The sequence below is a fragment of the Danio rerio genome, chromosome 11, assembly GCF_052040795.2.
Source record: "Danio rerio strain M-AB ecotype USA chromosome 11, GRCz13ab, whole genome shotgun sequence".
NCBI lineage: Eukaryota > Metazoa > Chordata > Actinopteri > Cypriniformes > Danionidae > Danio > Danio rerio.
In genome coordinates this window covers 26,020,628-26,036,191 of record NC_141031.1, presented here as the reverse complement: position 1 = coordinate 26,036,191, position 15,564 = coordinate 26,020,628, and the positions used below count along the sequence as shown (strand labels likewise).

General features: G+C 33.7%; 1 protein-coding gene across 3 annotated transcripts in view; it reads left to right on the top strand.

Annotated features, from left to right (window-relative positions):
• The window catches only part of pik3c2b (phosphatidylinositol-4-phosphate 3-kinase, catalytic subunit type 2 beta), an 80,417-nt gene that overhangs the window by 55,856 nt on the left and 8,997 nt on the right, over positions 1-15,564 (top strand). For all 3 annotated transcript variants that reach the window (XM_087273522.1, XM_087273523.1, XM_087273524.1), the window contains exons 16-24: positions 8,712-8,900; positions 10,184-10,277; positions 10,419-10,513; positions 11,470-11,650; positions 12,395-12,502; positions 13,401-13,493; positions 13,598-13,727; positions 14,220-14,356; positions 14,581-14,750. In XM_087273522.1, coding sequence (XP_087129648.1) covers positions 8,712-8,900; positions 10,184-10,277; positions 10,419-10,513; positions 11,470-11,650; positions 12,395-12,502; positions 13,401-13,493; positions 13,598-13,727; positions 14,220-14,356; positions 14,581-14,750 — 1,197 coding nt within the window. The remainder of the gene's footprint in view (positions 1-8,711; positions 8,901-10,183; positions 10,278-10,418; positions 10,514-11,469; positions 11,651-12,394; positions 12,503-13,400; positions 13,494-13,597; positions 13,728-14,219; positions 14,357-14,580; positions 14,751-15,564) is intronic.

Sequence of the window (15,564 nt, the reverse complement as noted above, 5' to 3'; positions counted from 1 at the left end):
TTATATGAGAATGTGAGGAATGAATATTTGCTGGTGATTTATTCACTCTTTATTAACAAATAAAAAATTATATTTTTGTTGTTGCTGCTGAAACAACTGTGGTCCTTGGTGTCAAAGGCCACCAGCACTTTGAAAGTCAGAAAACATACAGGAGATACAAAACTTTAATTTTGCCTCCTGATGACACATTGAGGTGTATGGAGCAAAATGATTAATCTAAGCAAGGATTTTTCTGCATTTAGCCTATTGAAAAGTGACCGGAACTACATGTACAGTTACAAATAAACCACCTGGGCCAGAAGCTCAACATTGAGCAACATTTATATATATATATATATATATATATATATATATATATATATATATATATATATATATATATATATATATATATATATATATATATGTATATGTATATGTATATGTATGTGTGTGTGTGTGTGTGTGTGTGTGTATATATATTTAAAGCCTAGTAATATTATATAATGTATTATAATATAATAGCTGTTTTTATGCTTTTGGCCTATTCAGAATTAAACATAAATGTACAAAGTTACACAGGATGTTTTTCGATTTAATTAAATTGTGTTCTTATCAATCCATATAAAAGTTTTCTCTTTTTTTTCAGTTTTCCATCACAGGAGAATATAATTTATTATATTCAATATACAATGACAAATGACTTTTAACTGCTTTATATGCTACTATATATACCCCCTCTCTGTGTTTTAATATAAGGTATATCTGGTACTCCTCGGTAATCTCCAGTGCTCCGTTTGTTAGTTTCATCTCTAGACAGCTGATGTGGATCTGATATCTCCAGCTGGCCCTGTTGCTCCTCTCTCTTTTTCTTTCTCTCTCTTTCTCCTTCCCTCTCTCATCTGTTTTTCCTCTCTAATGCTCAGAGAATAAAACATTTGCTGTAGTGTAAAACCTAGATCCACAGCAGCCTGGAAATATTTAGTCATAAATTGTCTCCAGCTCTGGGATCAAAGGTTGAGCATTTGAGCTGGGTGTAAACTCTCTGATCTGGTTTTCGTCAATGGAGAGTTAATGTTTCAACTTTGGTAAAGAGTGGGGGCGGATTTTACTCCTATTATTACTTTTTTTGTCTTTATAATACTTATAATAATAATAATAAAAATGTTTGTGTGTGTGTATATGTATGTGTGTATATGTATGCATGCATGTATGTATGTATGTATGTATGTATGTATGTATGTATGTATGTATGTATGTATGTATGTATATATATATATATATATATATATATATATATATATATATGTATATATATATATATATATATATATATATATATATATATATATATATATATATATATATATATATATATATATATATATATATATATATCAAATGAGGTGTTGTAAAGAATTAAATTAAAACTACAAAAATGTAACTAAATTCAATATATTTTTGTGGTTTTCTTGATTTTTGCTCTATTATAAAAAAATTGTATGTAATATATTTCCCCCAAATATGCATTCTAGTGTCCTTTTTAACGAAGATCTAATTCACTTTGTTAGATCAGTTTAACTTTTTGTGTTAGTATGGTCTAATCTTATGTACAGTGGCGGATTTAGGCATGGCCAATATGGAGCATTGCCCTGGGTGGTATCTTGCTCGGGTGGCATGGCGAGTGCAAAAAAATAAAAAAGTGCCCCAGTAAAAACATGTGTGCCCCAGTAAGCTTTGGGATAGGATGTACTTTATAAAAGTGCCTTAACGTAGAGTGGTAATCCCAGAATAAAGACGTTATGGGCCATTCAGATTTGGCATCTTTCGCGTAATGAGTCAGCAAGGTAAGACTTAATAACGTTCATTCTCAGCCTTGAGTTGAGTCTAAGATGAACAAATAATTCTATAAAGCTTTATTTTATGTTATAGAAATAATTAATATACATGCAAAATAATCTTAGTAAATCACTCCAGTTTTGTTTTACATTTATTTGCAGTTACATTAAGGATTGATTTCTGTTAATTTAGAATAATAATTTAATAATAATAATAATTTGAATAATAATTTTATTTATAACAAATAGATCCTAATTCTGGTATTGTCCATGTTTTACACAAAGTTGGGCATATATAGGGTGGTTCGCCCAGGGTGCCATTTAAGCTAGAACCGCCATTGCTAATGTACAGTATTTTCATAAAAATATTATTGTTTGGCACCCTATTGAAAATATTAATGTAAAAGAGAAATCCTTAAGGGGGTGTACTTATTTAACTTAGGCACTATATAATTACACCTGAATTTGAGTTTGCGATCAATACAAATGGCAAAAAAGCCTATCCTATCATCATCCTATTTTATTGTTAAATTATAATGTTGTTGTTGTTTTATCCAATTGTATGACATAATTTCACACTTTTGTTAGGAATACAGCATTTGTAGCTGCAGTTATATAAACTGTTTACTAACGTTTATTAATATGGAGTTAATGCTCACAAGATAATGAATTCACTAGATGCTAATGCTTAATAAATGTGTAGTTATTATAAAGTGTCACCGTTCAGTTTTTAATGCATTAATGGATGAGACATGAAACCACCTGGATTTACAAATATGTTTGAGTAAAACATTTTTTTTCTGCAAACTGCTCAACGTTTCTTCAAAGAAACATGCAAAAAAAATCATTGACATCAATTTTTAAAATGAACAATACAACATGTGTCCTCCAGCACAAGAAATTGAGGCTATGGATTGAAATTAAATGTAATAATGTTGTAAATAATATCCAGTGTCACCCGTTTCTCTTCAAAAGACCGCAGTGTGTTGTCAGGAACCACAGTTGATGATTTTATTTTGCCTGTATGCATTTTTATTTACACTACAAGTACTATTATAGCCATTAAGTTGCATTTTACAAAACACCAAACACCATGATTATAGCAAAAAATAAATACATAAATAAATTAAAAATGTAAATAAAAAAACTTATTCTTCTACTAAAGTAAAATCGCCTACATCTTGGAAAGCCTGAGGGCAAATTTATGTTTGTGTATGGACTATCCCTTTGAATATACCATTAGTTCCACACCCTTTTCTTCATCGACTGATCCACAAAAGGCCCTCAGGGTTGCCTGGAGCAACTGCGGCCAGGAATCAATACTACTCAGGCCTCCAGTGAATTGTGGGATATGTAGTCGTCTAATGACAGTCATGCTTGTATATTGTTGTATGAAGCTTTCTGAAGCCTTTTCTCCAGTATATTGAGCTGTCTGACGATGAATGTATGATTGCGGCCCAGCAGGCATGGGTAATCTGATTCCAGGGTCGTGCTCAACAGATCTCTGTCATCCCTAGAGAGAGGAGACACTCCCAAAACATGAATTTATAAGCCTACCGAAAAACACAGTGGCATAAACATGGTCTATTTTTGAATTACAACCTAGCAGCTCATGGCAGAATAAATGGGATGATTATAAAAATATTCAAAATTCTAATTAAATACAATTTTTGATTCAAGACATGAGCAGGTTGTCTTTATTATGGTGCTGAATGGGTCACAAAAGACTTGCACATAAATTAGTACTACACTGTAAAAATGCTGGATTCAACACAACACAAATTAATTAAGCTTAAATTAGTGAAAGTGATTAATTTGATAAAACAAAACAGTTAAGTAAAAACAATTAAGAATTGTTTTAATGAGTTTTAAATTAGTCGCAAAAGTCATTTTTTGAGTGTAGGTGATGCTCCTTGTTTGAATCTCATGTCAAGTTTTATATACTGTTAGACATCCAGTCGGACTGTAATTGGTAATGAGGAAGTGCTTTTATTCAGAAAAAAAATGGTATCTATATATTAGGGCTGGGCGATTTGACCAAACATCAAAATCTCAATAAATTAAACATTTAAACTCAATTACGATTAATGAACGATTATTTGATTTTTTTATTTATTTGCCCTCATAGTTCACCGACAGGTTTTGTACAGTAAATATGCTCACATATTACAACTGAGAGATTTCTGAATGAAGGGCACATTACTTGATTAAAAATAACTCAAGGAAACGCATGTCATCTATGAATATTTATTGAACATCAACATTGAGCAACTAAACACTAAAACATAAATTGCCTAAAATCAACAGTCACGTCTTTCTTATAAAAAGTGAAAACTTGCTCTTTTGGAAACAAAATTATTATTTTTTATTGTTTTCAAAAGTAGAAAATAAGCAGTATATCTTCTAAATAAGATATCCTGTAAATATTTTTAAACAGTGCGTTTCTTGAATCTTCTGAAAACAAATATTGAAAAAGTGGAGACCCGGGTGGTTTTAAAGGGCCATGAAACCCCCTTGTTTCAGCAGGGTTTTTTTTCACACCTCTACTTTTGAAAAAGTCAGGAAAGTGGGTGTGTCTAGCTCTGTTTAGGGCGGAGTGTGGCAGGAAGAAAAGAGGGAAGGTCCGTAAAATTAGCATAAAAATAGGAGTGACGGTTTGGGCACGCGCTGATTTTAACAGAGGCAAAACAAACACACAGACACAGAGGAAAAAGACTGACTGTGTTTACTTGGAGATCAGTAATCAAATTATTTGCCAAATTATTAAATGGTGGACTTTAACTGCAGTTTGGCTCTTTCATTCAGGAACTTCATTCATGCCCCTCATGACAAATGATATATTTGATTCTAGGAATTGCTGTTAGCATGTATTTTTTATGAAATGTTTGATACCGCATGGCAAATGAGAGAAAAAAACCTCCGCATTTCTCAGTAACTTAGATGCACTCGGCAGGTAGCGTCAGAAAGCCGTGCGTGTTATTCTTGTCACAAAATGCGGTGAGAATCTTACATGATGGTAAGTTTGATTGTGGTGCTTACATGTTTACACTCGGAGAGCAGTATTTACAGCAGTTTTTTTCAGTTCATAATATTGTTGTGATATTAATGGACGGTAAACTTTTATTTACTATGGTTAGAAATCATTTGACTAAGGTTCATCTTTAAACACTGAAAGAGTACTGCTGACGAGATGAACTATCTTTTCCTCTGAGTAAACAAACAAAGACCACTGATCGATCACTTACTAAAACTGTAGAAACAGGACAATCAACACACACTGGATCCATGTATTTATTAAAAGGAGATGAGCGGCAAATCCGGATTTCACTATTTCCAGATTAGAAAAGCTCTCGGGTAAAAAATGCTCCCTAGACACCTATTTGTCGAGCGTCACGTGCCCTGTAATCCACATGTGAGTCCAGCTGCGCTCATAGAGGGAAAATAAAAACAAAACCTTCACTGCAGCAAATTATAAAACCAATACTGACGACTCGAATCTCCAAACAATTCTTGTTTTCCCGCTTGGCAACTCAACGTGGTGTCTCTCTGCCGTCTGAACACTGTAACAGGTAAAAACAGTCTTCGAAGCTATCATGCATATTAATAAAGTTGCACCGCATACACAATAGAGCGCTCTGTATGGTTTGAACCAAGTCTTACTCATGAATAAATGCAGCACACTCAGAGATGTAATAAGGCACTCCCAGGTACAGACGTCCAGTCTACGCGCTGCAATACACGCTAAGATCTCATGGCCATGACCCAGCTTCAAAAAATTTTTTTATACCGGAAGTGCGAATTTGCTCGAAATTACGCAAAAACAACCAATTTTCACTTTTTAGTGAAATATATGTGTCGTAATAGAATTTATAGCAGCGTGGGACACATAAACAACTGTCAACAGCTCAAAAAAGTGTTTTGGTGTTTTGTGACCCTTTAATAAACAAATACAGAATATGTTTTTCCACCAATCATAACAATAATGTACAGTATATATTGCAATTTTGAATTTAAAACAATTTAATAGTTAAAAAAACTAAAATGAAGTCTCATTATTTCTTTGATAATTGGAAAATAGTTTTTGAACCTATTAGTGTACAATATACTGATGCTCTATTTTTCTAGACTTTATTGGTGATAAAGGTCGGGAATGTTGGACACTTATAGCCTTATCAGTATGCAAATTAACAAAGACACCAATGTGTGAATTGCTGAGTGGGTTAAATAAAGTCAGTATTTTTTAGTATGTGTACTTTTTTGATTTTTGCTTTTACTCTTGCTATAATAATAATAAAAAATATTTGTAGAGCAACTGGTGTTCTGTTGTCATTAATATTTAAATAAACTTTAAAAGGTGGAACTGAACAAAAGCAAGAGATGCAACAAAATTTGATTAAAAAAAATACTTGAATGGTTATAAAAATCTTTATAATAATTAAAATAATTTATAAAAATAATTCGTTTAGAATTCTTGAACGATATTAATGTAACGACGTAGTTCCGGAAACTTTCTACTTATCTGTTGATTATCTTATGACCGCCCCGTGTCGTTTTAAAGAATATCACAATGTCGAACGCATCAAGTATTAAAGCCTTGTCCATTTCGTGAGGTCAATGTAGTACTTTTTTTATTTTTGAGAGTTTGCGCTGGTATGGGACCGCACAAAGGCTGCGCCAGACCATATCCCTGCATTTGATGCAAAAGTATAAATCAGCCTTAACAGAGCGGGGTCAAGTCACTCCACATGTAGTAGAAAAAATTATTGGAAAAATTTCATCCATTATAAGTTTTGAATGTCGTTTTTGTTTACTTTTTGACTAATCACCCTGCCCTGCTGATATGATTCTATATTTTCTGAATTACCCGAATGTGTGTTAGACTTTTCGTCTTATATTAAGTTGAAATGTCTCATAATTAGGATTTTATGGATTATGATGTTAACCTTATGTGTGCGCCATTAACTGTAAATAACCCTGATGTAGACATGGCATTATTCAGTTTATAAACAAACAAATCCAAACAGCTTACACACTAGTTTCCACAGATGGGAGAAGTACTGTAGCATAAAGGATTTAAACATGAGGAAGTGTGCAAATGCATTAAAAAGTACTGTCATTATTAAAGAAAAGTTAATTTGAATGGTTTAACCTTTTTATGGCATTTATTGAAATGCTTGATGAAAAAATCCAGGAGTGTTACTGGAGGTTATTTTAAGACCTTTGAACTTTTTTGGCTTATAAATTTTAGACCTATTTTTAAAAAAAAAATAAAAATAATAATAATAATAATAATGTTCATGTAAAAAGATGCCTATAAATCAATACGAATAAAGTCACCTTCACCTGATAAACGTTTAACCATACTAAAAATGTAATGCAGTTAAAGCTGAGGCTTTTGTGTCTTTTTCTTTCTTTACAAGAATTGCATTTGAGATGCAGAATGTCTTGACTACCAACACTTTAAATAGGAAGCTTTTCATATGTGCACTTTAACTTAGCCTCTGTCAAATTATTGTATAAAGGCTCCCGCTGACGTGTATGTCAGTAAATAATAATAATAATAAAGAGTAAACTTGTGCAGCTCAAAGGGTTTACCAGGATTTAGAATTCAGTGTTTGATAACTTCCTACTTGCTGAAGGATACAGATGACTTATAATATTCGGTTTATGTTGAGAGATTGTACTAAGTTCACTTAAATTAGTTGTTATTAAAGTATAGTGCATTTTAAAATTACTAGCTCTCAACTGTTCTGTAAGGTTTAATCCAAGTTTATTTGTATAGCGCTTTTCACAATAATTATTGTGATTAATCAATGCTTAAATATGTTGTATACCCTGGTGTATGCCACTTAATTTGTTATGTTCCATTCCAATTAATGTTGTTGTGTCCACTCAGGTGAACCACAAAGTAAATAAGTTTATTCAGACATCAGTACTACTGCTCAGTGAGACTAGTGGCCTTAAAATATAACATTAAATTGTTTCTATTTATTGTTATTTGAAGATTTAAAGTAAAATTATTTAAAAATGTATATACTGTATATTCAAAGCTTCAATGTTTGTTGAGATTAATTGCAATTCAATCAAAAATTCTGAAAAGTAATAGCATTGATTAGCATTAAAGGTATTTAAATATTGATGTGTTTGCCATAATGTTTACTGGTTGTTGTTTTTTTCTGGGTTGGAAATGTTGGTCGTGAAAACGCAGTCATGTTTACCTTGGACCAGAGCTTTCAGGAGTGTAGAAGGACAAAAACATGCAGCATAAATTACCTACACTGTCTGTGTGGTTATTTTCCATCTTTTACTGCAGTGAAAGCCCACGCACAGATCTTCCTAGACACGTTTTACACTCTTAATTTTATAAAGATAGGAGGAGGATTGCTGCGTTTAATCTTTATCAGATTGAATGTTCGGGTTTGATGGTTTGAGAGCTTGTAAATCATCGATGCTTGTCTGGAAACGACATTAAAGTCTTCCAGGACAGCAGTTTTGTGTTAGCAGTATCAATGATTTCCCATGTGAAATGTCTGATGGTATTTCCTAATGTTTCTGATGGTTTTCTTTGTTAATGTAATTAAAAGTTTGTGTATTCATAACTTCAAATTTAAATCGATTAAAATAAAATATATTCATTGCATAAACAAATAGATAAATGTATTTGTAAACAAGACTATTTTATATTGTAATTATTTGTTTACAGAGTAATTCAGCAATGATATTATAAAGCTAATACATCATCTGTATAAATAATCAAGTACTAATTTCTCTGTGTTTTTATATAATGTAATTTATTTTACTGTTTAATCTTCAAATTATATTTCATGATATGTTGATAGAAATATTTATTTAAAGAAATATCAGCTAATCAACCTTTCTGGTCTCTTTTTCTAGGTTGAGTCCAGAGGACCGGCGTCTGCTGTGGGAGAAGCGTCATTTCTGCCATGTGGAAGCCAGTCGTCTGCCGCTAGTTCTAGCCAGTGCGCCCAGCTGGGAGTGGGCATGTTTGCCTGACATCTATGCCCTGCTCCGCCAGTGGGGATGCATGAACCACCTGGACGCCCTCGGCCTGCTCAATGCCACGTGAGTGTCTGAATAACATGGCGACTGCTGGCTCTGTTGTTCAGCTGGATACTAAAACTTGACTGTCCTTCAGCGTCTGGCAGTCGAACTGGTTTGAGTCGACCGTGAAGGACTGACCTTTAGATTAGTCCAGCAGAGCACATGTGGACAGCAAATATTAGATGGATGCTCTCAGAATTTACTGACCTGATTTTAAAGCTTTATTAATGTTAGAAATGTAATTCGCTCAACCAAGAGCCACCAAGTGTGTGGGCTAGCTATAACCAGGGTGGTCTACCAGGTTAAAGGGATAGTTTTGCCAAAGTTAATATTTTCAACAATTACTCACCTTCATGTTGTTCTGATTACAATAATTTAACCATTTTTCTGAGTGTTTTTATTTTTATTTTACTGATACTTTCAATGACATGGCCTACATCAACCTGAATGACATTTAAATCCACCAGTAAGTCCCGGTCCTAAGTGACTGATTGAAACCTTAATTTTAATGATTTAATTAAACCGAAGCATTAATGAATGCATCATTGACTAAAATGATTCTAGTATGAACAAACCATGCTAACATATTAGTAAATTGCTAACAAGTTTCTGGGATATCTTAACACACTGAAAGAATGTTTAATAACATTGTTAGCATATTTCTAATTAGATGTACCTCACTGCTAGCATGTTTTAGCGTTATAAAGTAATTGTTAGCATGTGTGGTAAACCATTGCTATCATGGACTGCTGCAGTGCTGTAGTTTGAACTGGTTTAACACAATACTGGGTTGTTTGTTTTTATAATTTAGCACACTGTTAGCATGATTTGTTTGTTGTTGTCATGTTTCTAGCATTGTTTACCAGACTCTTAGCATGAATTGCTTACACTGCTTATGTTTTAGCTTAACACTAGTATGTTTTTTGCTTGATTTTGCACACCGCTAAGATGTTTTATGACTGCTGTTATGCATCTAGCATGAACACTTATAGCCTGGTTTAGCACAGTGCTTAGAAAAGCTAAACTGTAAACATTTATCATAAACTTGAAACGTGAGAAATGTGCTCTGCTGTTATCCTAGGAAAAACAAGAATAAGTGATGGCAGAAGTTTTGTTTTGGGTGGACTATCCCTTAACCTTGATCGACCATCTTGTACTGAAAAATGATTATTGTAAAAGCCTATTTTGAACATATTTTAAAAAGATGTATACATTAATATAGTTTAGTGTGCACTGACTTTCAAGTTCCAAAAAAGCACCATAAAAGTAGATTTTATTTGTTATTAACATCCACATTATTCCAGGTTTCCAGATCAGGAGTGCAGGCGGACGGCAGTTCAGTGGATGGACTCAATCTCTGACCCAGAACTTCTGGACTTTCTTCCTCAGCTGGTGCAGGTAACAAAGGCCTTGTATTTCTCATTTCCTCTCACTCCATTGCCTCCTTTCCCATTGACCCTGATCTGATTATGTTCTACCTGTCTGTCTTTTTGCTTTCCAACATTATTGTTCCCTCACTGTCTCATTTGTTTCTGCCAGGCACTGAAGTATGAATGTTATCTGGACAGTCACCTGGTGCGTTTTTTGCTGAGAAGAGCCATCGGTGATGTGCGCATTGCTCACTACCTCTTCTGGTGCGTCTTTTAAATTCAGATTATACTTAAAAACACTTATATAGAGAACATAAACTGAGAAATACGGTCAAACAAGTTAATATTTCAATCCAGGTTATTCAATTACGTGTATAAATCAAAATGTTTGTGTAGCAAATTGTATAAATCTATAAGTACTATATATGTGCATGCATAGTGAATATAAAAACTCTTCAAGCATAGATTTAGCATTGGTATAGATGCTTCATGAAATCAGCTCACAGCTCCACCTGCTGTACAGATGAGGTCATTTGTATTGGATTATTGAAATCCTTTATAAATAGTGTTAGATTTTACACATATTTGTACTGAAAATGTTGTTGGGTTTGCCATGAAAATAACAACTGCTACTGGTATGTAATTTAAAAAGAAAAAATAACAATTAATGGGTAATATTAAATATATTAATGGATAAATATTAAATGTACACCAAGGGGGAAATTTATTGTACTTTTTATGAAAAATTTAAATTTTATATTTGAAAAAATAATTTCAAATATTTTTGCTAAAACTTCAGTTCTAAAGTAATGAGACTAATCAAAACAGAGATTGCTCATGTTTCTGTGACATAAAAAATATAAAAATCTCATGTACATTTTCTATTTTAGAAATAAATGGATTGGATTCGACAAATTATCCTTTAAATCGCTGAATTGTAATAATATTTGAGACTATTTCACATTGTCAAAAATTCAAAAATGTCACAATGATATTCAATTTTCTTAATGCATAATAAGATCATATATTTTTTTATTTTGTGAAATGTGATCCAGAAATGTTCGACATTAAAATGTTATTCAGGTTTCATCAGAATAAACAAAGTACTTAAATAGATTTCATCAGACAGAGATTTCTCTTTGTGAATGCAGTCTTTTTAAAAATGATTCTAAATCAAAAGGTGTTCAAACAGTGCCTTTTCCTCATCTCTGTGTTTGTAGGTTGCTGAAAGACACTCTCCAGGACTCTCAGTTCAGCGTGAGGTATCAGTATCTGCTGGCGGCTCTGCTCTGCTGCTCCGGTCGTGGTTTAAGGGAAGAGTTTGATCGTCAGTGCTGGCTGGTCAATGTGCTGGCCAAAGTGGCTCAGCGGGTCAGAGAAGCGTCACCCTCATCCAGACAGGTCAGCTTCACTGTTGCTTTCTATATATTGTTGTGGTGTTTATTAAATTGTGCCATTATGGTTTTTTTTTACATTTATCTTTGTAGTGTGTAATTTAGCTGTTTGTGAGTGTAAAAGATCTGCAAAGATTTGCAGCTTAAAGTGTGAGTTATTGACTCTAAAAAGAAAGAACAGATTCAGAATTGAATGAAATGAGTTGATGGTATTTGTTTCCTGCACAAACCTATGTAAGATAATGACAAGATGTGTTGCTTTGATGTGTTATGAGAATATAGTCATATAATTATTTGTCTTTTTTCCCTTTTGATTAAAAAAAAAAAAAAACTATAGTTTTTTTATTAGTATATTATAAGATTCCTCAAACCTAATCTTTAAAATAAAATTTGGCCTCTTCAGTTTTTTTTTTTTTTTAAATTCCATAATTTTTAAATATTTTTATTTTATTTTAATTCATCTCAGTTGGTTTGTCCAATTTTCATCCACTGTTTTTTTCCAGCTTTATAATTAAATTCACCTTAAAAATTGTGTAAACAGAGCCTTACAGGTTTTCTGATGCTCACTATTGTCTAAGAATCATCGGCTTTTCTCGTTTCATTAGACATCTCTATGGCTCTTACTATTTTTAGCTTGAAAGTCCAGATCTCTGCCAAAAAACTGATTGTTGATCCCTCAGGGACATTTTAGTGTTCTCCAGAGCGTCTGGCCAGCACATTAACAGCGTTTTGTCTTTGGTCTGCTGTTCAGGCTATTCTCCGCGAAGGGCTTGATGACGTAAAGCAGTTCTTCTCGATAAACAGCAGTTGTCGACTTCCGCTGAACCCAGGCCTGCTCGTCAAGGGCATCAACATACAGGTATAGTAATTAGAGGATGCATCTTTTCATCCACTCATTTCACATGTTTTCAAGGTCACCAATATATTGATAACTTATTAATATATATATTTATTGAAATAACCAGAACTCTCATTGTATATACAATACAAAATACAAAAAATGGCTTTATTATTAAATCAGTCTTTCTCCCGGTAGTGATTTAAAAACATTATTCAAAACTCCTGCGACATCATTCAATAAATTAATGAAAACCAAAGTAGAGTATTGCTATATTTGATGTAGAGTATTTCTACATTCCTACATTAACTGGAATCTTATAATTTTCCTCAAGATATGTAGCATGATGTAAGATGATGTAAACATGTTTTTAAAAGTCTTTGCGTCACAAAAGTATCTGAGTTTCGTATATTTCCTCCTTTCTTATTGCCAAAACATTTGCTGTGTCTGGACATGCTTAAAAGACAATCCACTTTTTTGGGATGCTAATGGTCTAATCTGATTTATTGATTTATGCTAAGCTAAGCTAAAAGTCAGAATGACTGAGTGGATTTTCATATCGTAAAATTGAGAGGAGTTGTAAAATGAGCCTATTTCTATAAACGGTGTAGTGGGCTTTATATCTGCTGTAAGAACATGTTACTGTCACATATCATACAATAGCACTGTTATAAGCTGACAGAAGGCATTTGCTGCATTTACATGCTAAAAGGGGCCATAATCTATCTGTGATGATCAGTTTAAGCCTAAAGCAATTTCTCCGATAAAGGAAAATGAACAAAAATATTTACATGACTACATGCATTGACAATTTATCCAGCATAATCAGGTTAAGAATATGCTTATAAACACACTCATTGAGTTGTTGTTGCTGAGACACGAGTTATTCAGTTATATCTCTTATTTTCTCTCCATGTAGTCGTGCTCCTACTTCAACTCTAATGCAGTGCCCCTCAAGCTGTCCTTCCAGAACCAGGATCATCTAGGAGACAACATTAATGTCATCTTTAAGGTACTGCCTTCTCATGTCTGTGCTGTATAATGAATACATGGTTGTGTCTTAAAACTTTTCAGATGTAATCTTGGCCTGTTTTGGTGTTGTGTGTTCACTGTCAGGCTGGAGACGACCTGCGACAGGACATGCTGACGTTGCAGATCATTCGCATCATGAATAAGATCTGGGTTCAGGAAGGACTTGACATGAGGATGGTCATCTTTCGCTGCTTCTCAACCGGACGGGGCAGAGGTAAATGTATATCTTTTCTTTTATGAGATTAAGATGTCAGAAATTATCACCAATGTTTGTCTTCTACAAATACATATGTTGTACAACTGTAGAGCTCACTGTATTGACTTTTTAAGGTTTATTTTCCAGTGTCTAATGAATCAGGGTCAAGAATATTGACAGACTGAGGCAGTTTGCATGCCCTGTTAACATGACACTAGTTAGGTTTTAAAACTGGAAGACAAAAACAGAATAAAAGAAAAATTGTTACAGTTTTTCCCAGTTAAAATGATTTTAATATTTTAAATATTATGTACATTTATTATTTATAGTATTTTAATAGACAAATACATGACATTAAAAACATACACTTTATTAAATATTAATTTAATTTTATATAGACAAAGCCCATGATTGAACTGTGTAAAATGTGATATTTACATTCTATTATGTGAAATGTTAATGAAGCGAATGGAAGTGATTTTAATAAGCCTCCTCTTTCCTCTTGTCTAGGGATGGTAGAGATGATTCCCAGTGCAGAAACCCTGAGGAAGATCCAGGTTGAGCATGGAGTAACAGGTTCTTTTAAGGACCGGCCTTTGGCAGACTGGCTGCAGAAACACAACCCTACTGAGGAGGAGTATGAAAAGGTACTGTATACCCTTATCCTCATTCAGCATTAAGACTAATTTGCTAAGCCAAAATGCACACGCAAACTGTTTTGCTTTAAAAATACACCAGTGCATGGTTGCGCTGGGTTGCATCATGTTTCTAACTTTGCATATCTTAATATATAAATGTGTTTAGGGATTCGTTGATTCAAGGCCTTGTTGTGTCGATATGTTTAAAACCTAATTCTGTTGCTTTTTTACAGGCGGTGGAGAACTTCATCTATTCGTGCGCTGGTTGTTGTGTGGCCACATACATTCTGGGCATCTGTGACCGGCACAATGACAACATCATGCTGAAGACCAGCGGACACATGTTCCACATTGACTTTGGCAAGTTCCTGGGGCACGCACAGATGTTTGGCAACATTAAACGGTAGGAGCACTGAAAGAGCTTTTCTGACCCAGATTTTGTCCAGAAACAAGGAGAGTTAAAAGGGTTAGTTTACCCAAAAGGAAAAATTCTGTTATTAATAATCACCTTCATGTTTTTTTTATCCCCTGAGACCTTCATTCATCTACGTAACACAAATTAAAGATATTTTAGGTGAAATCCTTAAGCTCTCTTGTCCGCCATTGACAGAAATGGTCGCGAGATATTAAGAAAAGTCCAGAAAAGGAGGCAAAAACATTGTATAAAGTTCCAAAAACATTTTTGTGGACCAAAAAAACGTAAATACAATTATGGCAGCACATTGTATTGCCATTAAGCCACCTTTCCACTGCACACAACATTTGGACATGACTAGCAGAATATGCCCCCTTGTGGCAATCGCACAGAATTTTCAGTGTTGTCGTGCACCATGGGAGAGAAGCTGATTCTCGGTGTGTCCAAAATAAAGTGCAAAAAGAGCCTTTATTCTCTGTGCGTTCACCATGGTTGAATGAATAAATGAATACTAGAAACTCATAGACCTAAAATTTTGGAGGGAATGTGGAGACAGCATTACAAATGATATTTATTGTTACTCATTTATGAATAGAAATGATTTTTTAATACAGACTTAAAAAAAAAAAAATAACGGAATAAACTCATTTCTCATCTCGCGCGCACCGACCAACTTGAACCAGACTGGAATGCATCTCAGCTGGTCGCTTGTCTGTCGCTTGTCGTATGCAGTGGAAGGGCGGCTTTAGAGTCACCAGCTCAACATGGATGCATTGTATTGCCTGTTGTAAACACTTAACCT